The sequence below is a fragment of the Heptranchias perlo genome, chromosome 12 (assembly GCF_035084215.1).
Source record: "Heptranchias perlo isolate sHepPer1 chromosome 12, sHepPer1.hap1, whole genome shotgun sequence".
NCBI classification, from domain to species: domain Eukaryota; kingdom Metazoa; phylum Chordata; class Chondrichthyes; order Hexanchiformes; family Hexanchidae; genus Heptranchias; species Heptranchias perlo.
In genome coordinates, this window is record NC_090336.1 from 74,847,913 (window position 1) to 74,863,059 (window position 15,147).

At 49.5% G+C, this 15,147-nt stretch overlaps 1 protein-coding gene across 4 annotated transcripts in view; it reads right to left on the reverse strand.

Annotated features, from left to right (window-relative positions):
* LOC137328099 (cadherin-related family member 5-like) overlaps window positions 1–15,147 on the reverse strand; it is an 84,773-nt gene that overhangs the window by 31,221 nt on the left and 38,405 nt on the right. For all 4 annotated transcript variants that reach the window (XM_067994276.1, XM_067994278.1, XM_067994275.1 and 1 more), the window contains exons 9-12: window positions 10,559–10,656; window positions 8,168–8,374; window positions 4,266–4,385; window positions 1,967–2,036 (exon numbers count right to left, since the gene is read on the reverse strand). In XM_067994276.1, coding sequence (XP_067850377.1) covers window positions 1,967–2,036; window positions 4,266–4,385; window positions 8,168–8,374; window positions 10,559–10,656 — 495 coding nt within the window. The remainder of the gene's footprint in view (window positions 1–1,966; window positions 2,037–4,265; window positions 4,386–8,167; window positions 8,375–10,558; window positions 10,657–15,147) is intronic.

Sequence of the window (15,147 nt, forward strand, 5' to 3'; positions counted from 1 at the left end):
CAGACAGTCCCGGGGAGCGGAGACCGGAGCTCCAGACGGTCCCGGGGAGCGGAGACCGGAGCTCCAGACAGTCCCGGGGAGCGGAGACCGGAGCTCCAGACGGTCCCGGGGAGCGGAGACCGGAGCTCCAGACAGTCCCGGGGAGCGGAGACCGGAGCGCCAGACAGTCCCGGGGAGCGGAGACCGGAGCTCCAGACGGTCCCGGGGAGCGGAGACCGGTGCTCCAGACAGTCCCGGGGAGTGGAGACCGGTGCTCCAGACAGTCCCGGGGAGTGGAGACCGGTGCTCCAGACAGTCCCGGGGGGGCAGAGACCGGAGCTCAGGCTCTGAATTCTGGGTTGACATCCAGCGGGATTCTCGTGTCCGGTGGGTGTGGGAGGCCCCCCCTCATCGTACGGGCCGTGGGAGCCCAGAATACCCTCCCCCCCGGATAGGACTAACCCCCCTATCGGCCGACATAAAGATGGTCACGGCCATGGGAGGAGTGTTCACGTCTCGGCCCGTCAGACTGTTAATCAGCCTGTGAATCCTCCCACTGCTTCACTCTGTTCTCCGAGGGACGGGAGTGAAGATACAACAACAACGATTCCTTCCATCCAATGTGAAACTTCTAGAGAATGAAAGCCATAATGTAACTCGGAAATAGAATGAGCAGTGATTTCAAACAAAGCCCATTGGCAGTGAGTGTGTGGCGAGGGCTGACTAAGATCACGCAAACAACCATTATCCACAAATTTCCGGACAACTTGAGGGGTCTAGAAGGGGTAGACGCTGAGGGAATGTTTCCCCTTGTGGGAGAGACTAGAACTCGGGGGCCACAGCTTAAAAATAAGGGGTCTCCCATTTAAGACGGAGATGAGGAGAAATTTTTTCCCTCAGAGGGTCGTGAGTCTCCCTCCCCCAGAGAGCGGTGGAGGCAGGGTCACTGAATATTTTTAAGGCTGAGTTAGAGAGATTCCTGATTAACGAGGGAGTCACAGTTTTGGTCTCCATACTTAAGAAAAGACATACTTGCTCTCGAGGCAGTGCAAAGAAGGTTCACTCGGCTAATCCCGGGGATGAGGGGGCGGACATATGAGGAGAGGTTGAGTAGATTGGGACTCTACTCATTGGAGTTCAGAAGAATGAGAGGCGATCTTATTGAAACATATAAGATTGTGAAGGGGCTTGATCGGGTGGATGCGGTAAGGATGTTCCCAAGGATGGGTGAAACTAGAACGAGGGGGCATAATCTTAGAATAAGGGGCTGCTCTTTCAAAACTGAGATGAGGAGAAACTTCTTCACTCAGAGGGTGGTAGGTCTGTGGAATTTGCTGCCCCAGGAAGCTGTGGAAGCTACATCATTAGATAAATTTAAAACAGAAATCGACAGTTTCCTAGAAGTAAAGGGAATTAGGGGTTATGGGGAGCGGGCAGGAAATTGGACATGAAGCTGAGTTCGGATCGGTCAATGCCCTGTGGGTGGGGGAGCGGGCCCAGGGGCTGAGTGGCCGGGTCCTGCTCCGACTTCGTGAGTTCTTTAGATTTGTGGTTGGGATCAGATCAGCCATGATCTTATTGAATGGCGGAGCAGGCTCGAGGGGCCGATTGGCCTACTCCTGCTCCTATTTCTTATGTTCTTATGTTCTTATTCATCTTGCTTTGAATGTATGAAAGATGATGGTCACAACACGTCCAAATTTCCTGTACTCAGTCCCAGAAAATTAGGGTTCTCACCAGGAGTACAAACTCAGAAAAAGACCCTCATTACTTAATGGTCTTGTTGTACCTTCACTGGGGCAGCTCGCTTGAAAAACATTAATGATTTCACATTTTAAAACCTTGAACCAAGTCTGCAACTGATCTTTCAAAGACACGGGGAAAATCTGGGACTAGATTGGATCCATCGCGTGATTGCAAGGCCGTATCAGATTAATCTACGTCAGTCTCATTCGCCGGCTGTCTGAATGTACTAAATGGCATTTACCGTCACTGACGACTTGCACTTTAACATTGGTTGTAGCAGTCTCCCCAAACTCCTCGTCTCTCGCTGTTACCTGTCCAAGTACAGCAGGTATATGTCACACATTAACAGAGGTCACAAGCTCATTCTCTGTGTCATTCCACTCATCTGGTGAACACTTTCACGGGCTATCCAGCGACAAACCGCCTATACTCTCGGGAGTTTAGACGAATGAGGGGTGATCTCGTTGAAACATATAAGATTCTGAGAGGGGCTTGACAGGGTAGATGTTGAGAGGCTGTTTCCCCCTGGCTGGAGAGTCTAGAACTAGGGGGCATAGTCTCAGGATGAGGGGTCGGCCATTCAAGACTGAGATGAGGAGGAATTTCTTCACTCAGAGGGTTGTGAATCTTTGGAATTCTCTACCCCCAGAGGGCTGTGGATGCTCAGTCGTTGAGTAAATTCAAGGCTGAGATGGATAGATTTTTGGACTCTAGGGAAATCAGGAGATCGGGCGGGAAAGTGGAGTTGAGGTCGAAGATCAGCCATGATCTTATTGAATGGCGGAGCAGGCTCGAGGGGCCGTGTGGCCTACTCCTGCTCCTATGTCTTATGTTCTTATGTTCTTAAACACGCATGCACTGCCCAGCGGGAATCAGTGAATGGTGATCAGGAGCAGGGACCCTGGCTATCGTTTCATAGAATCATAGAATCATAGAATCATAGAAGTTACAACATCTCCCCACCCAATGGCACTGAGGCAAATTGCATTATCTACGACTGCCCCAATTCAGATCAGCTAACTGTTTACTATCCACAGACTATTTTGTCCTTGTACAAGGCCTTGGTGAGGTCTCAGTTGGAATACTGTGTCCAGTTCTGGTCTCCTCACATGGTGGGTGATATTAAGGCTTTGGAAAGGGTGCAGAGGACGGTCACTAGACTCATTCCCAGCTTAACGCACCTTAGTTATCAAGACAGACGAAAAGAGCTGGGACTTTAGAGAGACTATGGGGTGTTCTCATCGAGGTTTATACGATGATGGAGGGAATAGATTGTTTTCCAGTTGACAGCTTGTTCCAATTAAGTAGGTTCGGGAGGACCGGGGTCACAATTTTAAGTTGTATGAGGTCAGATCGAGGTTAGATGTCAGGAGGTTTTTTTTCCGAGAATAGCGGGCCTCTGGAACAGACTGCCGACTCGTACGGTGGACGCTGATTCGCTGAATTCCTTCAAGCGAGAGCTGGACCTGTTTCTGACTGGGGCAGAGATTGTCTCGTACAAGGGGACGGTAATGTACTGTATAGAATTATCAGGGCCGGAGTCATCTCCTGGACTACTTTCCATCGCCAAACGGGACGGAGAGGAATTTCCCAGATTTTTTCCCCTAATTGGCCAGGGTTTTTATCTGGTTTTTCACCTCTCCCAGGAGATTCGGGTCAGGTGGGGTGGAGAGTTTATCTATTGTGATACACATGGTATCATGATTGTGTGGGACAGGCTGGGTGGACCAAAGGGTCTTTCCCTGTCTGTCATTGTTCGTATGTTTGTACAAGATGCACTGCAGCAACTCGTCAAGGCTTCTTCGACAGAAATTCCCAAACCCACTCCCTTCACCTCCGGCGCACTGTGGCTGCAGTGTGTACCATCCACAGGATGCACTGCAGCAACTCGCCAAGGCTTCTTCGACAGCACCTCCCAAACCCGCCACCTCTACCACCTAGAAGGACAAGGGCAGCAGGCACATGGGAACAACACCACCTGCACGTTCCCCTCCAAGTCACACACCATCCCGACTTGGACATGGCAAGTGTCTTACTCCCCGACTCCCCAAAGCCTCGTCACCACCTACAAGGCTCATCTGGGAGCTGTGATGGAACATTCTCCACCTGCCCAGATGGGAGCAGCTGCAACAGCATCCAGGACAAAGCAGTCCGCTAGATCAGTCACACACCATCCCGACTTGGAAATATATCGGCCGTTCCTTCATCGTCGCTGGGTCAAAATCCTGGAACTCCCTTCCTAACAGCACTGTGGGAGAACCTTCACCACACGGACTGCAGCGGTTCAAGAAGGCGGCTCACCACCACCTTCTCAAGGGGCAATTAGGGATGGGCAATAAATGCCGGCCTCGCCAGCGATGCCCACATCCCATCAATTAATTTTTAAAAATTCAGCACAAATTAGGAATGGAAACAAGACGTCTTCACCAACTGACCTATTGGGAATCTACACTGGTCCAAAGGGGCAAACCATTGGCTGGAATAATGGCCAATTAATATATTCCACACTCTAAATGTAACTGAAAGGTGAGGACTCTTACCTTTAGATCAAACACACTGTCTGCAATGGGGAGCACAGTCTTTGTAAAGATAAACCCATCTCTGTTTATAGTGAAATAATCACTGGGAGTAATTTCATACTTTATTGAAGGGTTGTTGTTCTGCAAAATAGAAGTGATAATAAAATAAGACAAGTAATGTCGGCTTTATTGGATTTTGAAGTTGCTGAAGTCCAGGACACGCAGACAAGCACAGTCCACACCTGACCAAATATTCACAAACATTGGCACTCTCCAAGAAGGGTAACTCGATCAGGATCAGGATCAGGATCAAGATCAGGATCAGGATCAGGATCAGGAGCAGGAGCAGGATCAGGATCAAGATCAGGAGCAGGATCAAGATCAGGATCAGGATCAGGAGCAGGATCAGGATCAGGATCAGGAGCAGGATCAAGATCAGGATCAGGAGCAGGAGCAGGATCAGGATCAGGAGCAGGATCAAGATCAGGTTCAGGATCAGGATCAAGATCAGGATCAGGATCAAGATCAGGTTCAGGATCAGGATCAAGATCAGGATCAGGATCAAGATCAGGATCAAGATCAGGGGCAGGATCAAGATCAGGATCAGGAGCAAGATCAGGAGCAGGATCAGGATCAGGATCAGGAGCAGAAGCAGGAGCAGGAACAGGATCAGGATCAGGTTCAGGATCAAGATCAGGATCAAGATCAGGGGCAGGATCAAGATCAGGATCAGGAGCAAGATCAGGAGCAGGATCAGGATCAGGATCAGGAACAGGAGCAGGAACAGGATCAGGATCAGGTTCAGGATCAAGATCAGGAGCAGCATCAGGATCAGGAACAGGATCAGGATCAGGATCAGGAGCAGGAACAGGTTCAGGATCAGGATCAGGATCAGGATCATGATCATGATCAGGATCAGTAACTGGATGAGGATGAGGATCATGAGTAGGATCAGGATCAAACATAGAAACATAGAAAATAGGAGCAAGAGTAGGCCATTCGGCCCTTCGGGCCTGCTCCGCCATTCGAAATGATCATGGCTGATCGTCTAACTCAGTACCCTGTTCCCGCTTTTTCCCCATATCCCTTGATCCCTTTAGCATTAAGAAATATATCTATCTCCTTCTTGAATACATCTAATGACTTGCCCTCCACTGCCTTCTGTGGTAGAGAATTCCACAGGTTCACCACCCTCTGAGTGAAGAAATTTCTCCTCATCTCGGTTCTAAATGGCATACCCCGTATCCTGAGACTGTGACCCCTGGTTCTGGGCTCCCCAGCCATCGGGAACACCCTCCCTGCATCCAGTCTGTCTGGTCCTGTTAGAATTTTATATGTTTCGATGAGATCACCTCTCATTCTTCTAAACTCTAGTGAATATAGGCCTAGTCGACCCAATCTCTCCTCATACGTCAGCCCTGCCATCCCAGGAATCAGTCTGGTAAACCTTCGTTGCACTCCCTCCATGGCAAGGACATCCTTCCTCAGATAAGGAGACCAAAACTGCACACAATACTCCAGATGTGGTCTCACCAAGGCCCTGTATAACTGCAGTAAGACATCCCTGCTCCTGTACTCAAATCCTCTTGCAATGAAGGCCAACATACCATTCGCCTTCCTAACTGCTTGCTGCACCTGAATGCTCACTTTCAGCGACTGGTGTACAAGGACACCCAGGTCTCGTTGCACCTCCCCTTTTCCCAATCTATCACCATTCAGATAATAATCTGCCTTTCTGTTTTTACAACCAAAGTGGATAACCTCACATTTATCCACGTTATACTGCATCTGCCATGTTCTTGCCCACTCACCCAACTTGTCTAAATCACATTGGAGCCTCTTTGCATCCTCCTCACAGCTCACATTCCACCCCAGCTTTGTGTCGTCTGCAAACTTGGAAATGTTACATTTAGTTCCCTCATCCAAATCATTGATATATATTGTGAATAGCTGGGGCCCAAGCACTGATCCCTGTGGTACCCCACTAGTCACTGCCTGCCACCCGGAAAAAGACCCGTTTATTCCTACTCTCTGTTTCCTGTCTGTCAACCAATTCTCAATCCATGCCAGTATATTCCCCCCAATCCCATGTGCTTTAATTTTGCACACTAACCTCTTGTGTGGGACCTTAACAAAAGCCTTCTGAAAATTCAAATACACCCCATCCACTGGTTCTCCCCTATCTATTCTACTAGTTACAGCCTCAAAAAACTCCAGTAGATTTGCTAAGCATGATTTCCCCTTCATAAACCCATGCTGACTTTGTCCAATCCCGTTAATGCCCTCCAAGTGTTCTGTTATCACATCTTTTATAATAGACTCTAGCATTTTCCCCACTACTGATGTGAGGCTAACTGGTCTGTAATTCCCTGTTTTTTCTCTCCCTCCTTTTTTAAATAGTGGGGTTACATTTGCCACCCTCCAATCTGTAGGAACTGTTCCAGAGTCTATAGAATTTTGGAAGATGATCACCAATGCATCCACTATTTCCAGGGCCACTTCCTTTAGTACTCTGGGATGTAGATTATCAGGCCCTGGGGATTTGTCAGCCTTTAGCCCCATTAATTTCCCGAGCACTATCAGTGGAGAAGACAGTGGTACTGAGGAGCAGATTGTAGCCGTGATGAACAAAGGGAGGTAGTGATGAACAGAGTGAGGGAGTGATGAACAGAAAGAGGGAATGATGAACAGGGAGAGGTAATGATGAACAGGGAGAGGTAATGATGAACAGATAGAGGGAGTGATGAACAGGGAGAGGGAGTGATAAACAGAGAGAGGGAGTGATGAACAGAGAGAGGGAGTGATGAACAGTGAGAGGGAGTGATGACAGAGTGAGGGAGTGATGAACAGAGTGAGGGAGTGATGAACAAAGAGTGGGAGTGATGAACAGAGAGCGGGAGTGATGAACAGGGAGAGGGAGTGATGAACAGGGAGAGGGCGTGAGGAACAGAGAAGGGGAGTGATGAACAGGGAGAGGGAGTGATGAACAGAGTGAGGGAGTGATGAACAGGGAGAGGGAGTGATGAACAGGGAGGGAGTGATGATCAGATAGAGGGAGTGACAAACAGGGAGAGGGAGTGATGTTCATAGAGAGAGGGAGTGATGAACAGGGAAAGATAGTGATGAAGGGAGAGAGGTAGTGATGAATAGAGAGAGGAAGTGATGAACAGATAGAGGGAGTGATGTTCATAGAGAGAGGGATGATGAACATGGAGAGGGAGTGATGAATAGAGAGGGGGAGTGATGAACAGAGAGAGGGAGTGATGAACAGAGAGGGAGTGATGAACAGGGAGAGCGAGTGATGAACAGAGAGAGGGAGTGATGAACAGAGAGAGGGAGTGATGAACAGAGTGAGGGAGTGATGAACAGGGAGAGAGAGTGATGAACAGAGAGAGGGAGTGACGAACAGGGAGAGGGACTGATGTTCATCGAGAGAGGGAGTGATGAACAGGGAGAGGGAGTGATAAACAGAGAGAGGGAGTGATGAACAAGGAGAGGGAATGATGAACAGAGTGAGGGAGTGATGAACAGTGAGAGGGAGTGATGACAGAGTGAGGGAGTGATGAACAGAGTGAGGGAGTGATGAACAGAGAGCGGGAGTGATGAACAGGGAGAGGGAGTGATGAACAGGGAGAGGGCGTGATGAACAGAGAAGGGGAGTGATGAACAGAGAGGGGGAGTGATGACAGAGTGAGGGAGTGATGAACAGAGAGGGGGAGTGATGAACAGAGAGGGGGAGTGATGAACAGAGTGAGGGAGTGATGAACAGGGAGAGGGAGTGATGAACAGGGAGAGGGAGTGATGAACAGGGAGAGGGAGTGATGAACAGGGAGGGGCAGACAGGCTGTGCTTTGTTACATTGATTAAACACATGAAAAAGTTTACTTGTTCGCCAAACTAAACCTTTGATTTCTTTCACTTACACCGGGATAGTCACAATCCTGAGCTTGAACTGCCAAAGGTTTCGTGGTTGATCCTTGCCCTGTGACTATACTTCCAGTTACTGAGCTTCCTTGTATCGTTCCATCGTAGGTTGCCGTCATAAACTTCGGTGGGCAGAGATTTGCTTTCAAGACATTGATAGTAACAGTGGTTGTGGAGAATTTGTACCGATCATTTTCCTGGTAAGACTGTGGAATAAAAACAGTTGGATTAAACGTTACTCTCACACAACACAGTCACACTGAACTGGAGCATTGTGGGGTCTCTCGGACAGAGTGGGGTCTCTCGGACACAGTGGGGTCTCGCAGACACAGTGGGGTCTCTCGGACACAGTGGGGTCTCTCGGACAGAGTGGGGTCTCTCGGACAGAGTGGGGTCTCTCGGACACAGTGGGGTCTCTCGGACACAGGGGGTCTCTCGGACACAGTGGGATTTCCCGGACACAGTGGGGTCTCTCGGACACAGTGGGGTCTCTCGGACACAGTGGGGTCTCTCGGACACAGTGGGGTCTCTCGGACAGAGTGGGGTCTCTCGGACACAGTGGGGTCTCTCGGACACAGTGGGGTCTCTCGGACACAGTGGGGTCTCTCGGACAGAGTGGGGTCTCTCGGACACAGTGGGGTCTCTCGGACACAGTGGGGTCTCTCGGACACAGTGGGGTCTCTCGGACAGAGTGGGGTCTCTCGGACACAGTGGGGTCTCTCGGACACAGTGGGGTCTCTCGGACACAGTGGGATCATTCGGACACAGTGGGATTTCCCGGACACAGTGGGGTCTCTCGGACACAGTGGGGTCTCTCGGACACAGTGGGGTCTCTCGGACACAGTGGGGTCTCTCCGACACAGTGGGGTCTCTCGGACACAGTGGGGTCTCTCGGACACAGTGGGGTCTCTCAGACACAGTGGGGTCTCTCGGACACAGTGGGGTCTCTCCGACACAGTGGGGTCTCTCCGACACAGTGGGGTCTCTCCGACACAGTGGGGTCTCTCGGACACAGTGGGGTCTCTCCGACACAGTGGGGTCTCTCGGACACAGTGGGGTCTCTCGGACACAGTGGGGTCACTCAGAAAGAGTGGGGTCTCCCGGACACAGTGGGGTCTCTCGGACAGAGTGGGGTCTCCCGGACACAGTGGGGTCTCTCGGACACAGTGGGGTCTCTCGGACACAGTGGGGTCTCTCGGACACAGTGGGGTCCCTCGGACACAGTGGGGTCTCTCGGACACAGTGGGGTCTCTCCGACACAGTGGGGTCTCTCCGACACAGTGGGGTCTCTCCGACACAGTGGGGTCTCTCGGACACAGTGGGGTCTCTCCGACACAGTGGGGTCTCTCGGACACAGTGGGGTCTCTCGGACACAGTGGGGTCACTCAGAAAGAGTGGGGTCTCCCGGACACAGTGGGGTCTCTCGGACAGAGTGGGGTCTCCCGGACACAGTGGGGTCTCTCGGACACAGTGGGGTCTCTCGGACACAGTGGGGTCTCTCGGACACAGTGGGGTCTCTCAGACTAGTTTTGATCGGCTTAACAGGGTTGGAAAGGAATTTTCCAGATCTTTTCCCCCAATTGGCCTGGGTTTCTTCGCCTCTCGCTGGAGATGACATGGGTCTGGGTGGGCGGATTATAAACATGAGGCATCACACGAGAGAGGACGGGCTGGACAGACCAGATGATCTTTTCCTGTCCCTCATTTTCATATGTTTCTATGTAAGACGGCCCTTTATGTCTGTTGTGTCACAGAGACTTTAGGGTCAGTTTTGCAAGTTTCTACTCGATGCTCAGTTCAGATTAACGAGAGGGTGTCGAGGGTGGTACTCCCGAATTCCTGGTCACTAAAATTCATCATTAAAAATTCAAGAACGTGCAAATCGAGAACACTGACCTCCGCACCCAATTCCCGAATCCACATTCCCATCAAGCAAGGCTTTGTGTTGGGAATAGAGCCTCACAAAATTTACCCGATTCCATATTCTCCCATCAGACGGAAGTTCCCGGGGTGCAGAGCCAGGATTCCCCGTGTGCGATCTGAATGGGATAGGCTCTGTGCCGGGAGAGGGGTTTTGTAAAGTCACCCCCATAAACACCTCACTGGGTCTGTCAGAACAACCTGAGCCCTTCACATCCAATGAACTGCTTCGAACGCAGTCCCTGCAGCAAAGCAACAGCTGGAAACATTAGGCCGAAGTTGTTCGAAATCATTTCGCTGCAAACATTCCCTTCAGAGAAATGACAGATTCTGACAGGGGTGTCTCTTCTTGAAATCACGAAAATGATTTCACTGAGTGATGGCAAGAAATTTCAATCGATATTATTGCAGATCGAGGAACCAGACAGATTCTTCTTCGAACTTGAAGACGTAAAGAGTGATTTACCTACCATGACTGTGAGCACAATCGGGCTCAGGCTGGACACAGCTTTCTCCATGGTTATTTCCCCACTCGCTGCATTCATTTTAAAAGCGTTGTCAGGATTTCCTATAAAATGAAAATCAGCGAGTGAATGAAAACAATGCCCAATGACGATTTTTAAAAAATTATTCGCTCGTGGGATGTGGGCGTCGCTGGCGAGGCCGGCATTTATTGCCCATCCCTAATTGCCCCTTGAGAAGGTGGTGGTGAGCCGCCTTCTTGAACCGCTGCAGTCCGTGTGGTGACGGTTCTCCCACAGTGCTGTTAGGAAGGGAGTTCCAGGATTTTGACCCAGCGACGATGAAGGAACGGCCGATATATTTCCAAGTCGGGATGGTGTGTGACTTGGAGGGGAACGTGCAGGTGGTGTTGTTCCCATGTACCTGCTGCTCTTGTCCTTCTAGGTGGTACAGGTCGTGGGTTTGGGAGGTGCTGTCGAAGAAGCCTTGGCGAGTTGCTGCAGTGCATCCTGTGGATGGTACACACTGCAGCCACTGTGTGCCGGTGGTGAAGGGAGTGAATGTTTAGGGTGGTGGATGGGGTGCCAATCAAGCGGGCTGCTTTGTCCTGGATGGTGTCGAGCTTCTTGAGTGTTGTTGGAGCTGCACTCATCCAGGCAAGTGGAGAGTATTCCATCACACTCCTGACTTGTGGCTTGTAGATGGTGGAAAGGCTTTGGGGAGTCAGGAGCTGAGTCACTCGCTGCAGAATACCCAGCCTCTGACCTGCTCTTGTAGCCACAGTATTTATATGGCTGGTCCAGTTAAGTTTCTGGTCAATGGTGACCCCCAGGATGTTGATGGTGGGGGATTTGGCGATGGTAATGCCGTTGAATGTCAAGGGGAGGTGGTTAGACTCTCTCTTGTTGGAGATGGTCATTACCTGGCACTTATCTGGTGCGAATGTTAATTGCCACTTATCAGCCCCAGCCTGGATGTTGTCCAGGTCTTGCTGCATGCGGGCTCGGACTGCTTCATTATCTGGTGGGTTGCAAATGGAACTGAACACTGTGCAGTCATCAGTGAACATCCCCATTTCTGACCTTATGATGGAGGGAAGGTCATTGATGAAGCAGCTGAAGATGGTTGGGACGAGGACACTGCCCTGAGGAACTCCTGCACCAATGTCCTGGGGCTGAGATGATTGGCCTCCAACAACCACTACCATCTTCCTTTGTGCTAGGTATGACTCCAGCCACTGGAGAGTTTGCCCCCTGATTCCCATTGACTTCAATTTTACGAGGGCTCCTTGGTGCCACACTCGGTCAAATGCTGCCTTGATGTCAAGGGCAGTCACTCTCACCTCACCTCTGGAATTCAGCTCTTTTGTCCATGTTTGGACCAAGGCTGTAATGAGGTCTGGAGCCGAATGGTCCTGGCAGAACCCAAACTGAGCATCGGTGAGCAGGTTATTGGTGAGTAAGTGCCGCTTGATAGCACTGTCGACGACACCTTCCATCACTTTGCTGATGATTGAGAGTAGACTGATGGGGCGGTAATTGGCCGGATTGGATTTGTCCTGCTTTTTGTGGACAGGACATACCTGGGCAATTTTCCACATTATCGGGTAGATGCCAGTGTTGTAGCTGTACTGGAACAGCTTGGTTGGAGGTGCGGCTAGTTCAGGAGCACAAGTCTTCAGCACTACAGCCGGGATGTTGTCGGGGCCCATAGCCTTTGCTGTATCCAGTGCACTCAGGTGTTTCTTGAAATCACATGGAGTGAATCGAATTGGCTGAAGACTGGCTTCTGCGATGGTGGGGATATCGGGAGGAGGCCGAGATGGATCATCCACTCGGCACTTCTGGCTGAAGATGGTTGCAAACGCTTCAGCCTTGTCTTTTGCACTCACGTGCTGGACTCCGCCATCATTGAGGATGGGGATGTTTGCAGAGCCTCCTCCTCCCGTTAGTTGTTTAATTGTCCACCACCATTCACGACTGGATGGGGCAGGATTTATTCAACAAGATGTCACCATCCAGCATTACAATTATTTGAGTCCGAGGGCATAGGTATTATCAATAGATGGAGGCTCGAGCAGAGAAATGTCCTCCTCTCCTGATTGACAGAGAGGGATAGACTTGGAAGAGACTGTACAACAATAGCCAGCCTGTGGAAAGTTGGGAGTACACCAGTGGACAAAACTGGATAGTTTTATTGACAAACAAATCTTTAAAAGTGAGAGGGTCAGTACATAAAGCTGTAAAAAAGCAGATCGGTTCCTAAGTTTTATAAATAGAAGCACAGGGTACAAAGGCAGAGACAATATGAAACCTGTACAAATCACTGGTTAGGCCCCGGTTAGAATATTGTGATCAGTTTTGGGCACCATACTTTATGGAGGCCTTGGAGAGGCTGCGGAGGAGATCCCAGGGACGAGGGGTGTTGGTATGAGGAGAGACGAGAGAAGATGGGGCTCTTTTCGTTTGAACAGATCAAGTTCAGAAGAGATCTGGTCGAGGGATCACAATTATGAAGGGTTTTGATAAAGTTAATCAAGAAAGACACTGATTAAGGACATCCAGAAAAACAGAAAGAGAAAAACTACCTCAGGTTTGCCTTGTCCTCTCCTCATGGATGGAAGAATGTTCAGCTTTACCGAGAGTTTCTACAGAGGCTGGAGTTCAGCAAATGTCTTGTTGAAGTTTCATGATTGAGAGTGATGGACAATGAATGAGAGTAATGAATGGTGATTGAGAGTGATGGATGGTGGTTGAGAGTGATGGACAATGATTGAATGTGATGGACGGTGATTGAGAGTGATGAACAGTGATTGAGAGTGATGGACGGTGATTGGGAGTGATGGACAGTGATTAAATGTGATGGACAGTAATTGAGAGTGATGGACGGTGATTGAGAGTGATGGACGGTGATTGAGAATGATGGATGGTGATTGAGAGTGATGGACGGTGATTGAATGAGATGGACAGTGATTGAGAGTGATGGACGGTGATTGAGAATGATGGATGGTGATTGAGAGTGATGGACGGTGATTGAATGTGATGGACAGTGATTGAGAGTGATGGACGGTGATTGAGAATGATGGACAGTGATTGGGAGTGATGGACGGTGATTGAATGTGATGGACAGTGATTGAGAGTGATGGACGGTGATTGAGAGTGATGAACAGTGATTGAGAGTGATGGACGGTGATTGGGAGTGATGGACGGTGATTGAATGTGATGGACAGTAATTGAGAGTGATGGACGGTGATTGAGAATGATGGATGGTGATTGAATGTGATGGACAGTGATTGAGAATGATGGACGGTGATTGAGAGTGATGGACGGTGATTGAGAATGATGGACGGTGATTGAATGTGATGGACAGTGATTGGGAGTGATGGATGATGATTGAGAGTGATGGACAGTGATTGGGAGTGATGGACGGTGATTGAATGTGATGGACAGTGATTGAGAGTGACGGACGGTGATTGAGAATGATGGACTGTGTTTGAGAGTGATGGATGATGATTGAGAGTGGTGGACAGTGATTGGGAGTGATGGACGGCTATTGAATGTGATGGACTGTGATTGAGAGTGATGGACGGTGATTGAGAGTAATTGTCAATGATTGAGAGTGATGGACGGTGATTGATTGTGATGGACGGTGATTGAATGTGATAGACTGTGATTGAGAGTGATGGATGGTGAATGAGAGTGATGGACAATGATTGAGAGTGATGGACAATGATTGAGAGTGATGGTCGGTGATTGAGAGTAATGAATGGTGATTGAAAGTGATGGATGGTAATTGAGAGTGATGGACAGTGATTGAGAGTGATGGACGTGATTGAGTGTGATGGACGGTGATAGAGAGTGATGGATGGTGATTGAGAGTGATGGATGGTGATTGAATGTGATGGACGGTGATTGAGAGTGATGGACGGTGATTGAGAGTGATGGACGGTGATTGAGAGTGGTGGATGATGATCGAGAGTGATGGACGGTGATTGAATGTGGTGGACAGTGATTGAGAGCGATGGTCGGTGATTGAGAGTGATGGACGGTGATTAAGAGTGATGTACGGTGATTGAGACTGATGGACAATGATTGAGAGTGATGGTCGGTGATTGTGAGTAATGAATAGTGATTGAGAGTGATGGATGTTAATTGAGAGTGATGGACAGTGATTGAGAGTGATGGACGGTGATTGAGTGTGATGGATGGTGATTGAGAGTGATGGATGATGATTGAGAGTGATGGACGGTGATTGAGAGTGATGGACGGTGATTGAGAGTGATGGACGGTGATTGAGAGCGATGGACGGTGATTGAGAGTGATGGACGGTGATTGAATGTGATGGACGGTGATTGAGAGTGATGGACGGTGATTGAGAGTGATGGACGGTGATTGAGTGTGATGGATGATGATTGAGAGTGATGGACGGTGATTGAATGTGATGGATGATGATTGAGAGTGATGTACGGTGATTGAGAGCGATGGACGGTGATTGAATGTGATGGATGGTGATTGAGAGTGATGGACGGTGATTGAATGTGATGGACGGTGATTGAGAGTGATGGACGGTGATTGAATGTGATGGATGATGATTGAGA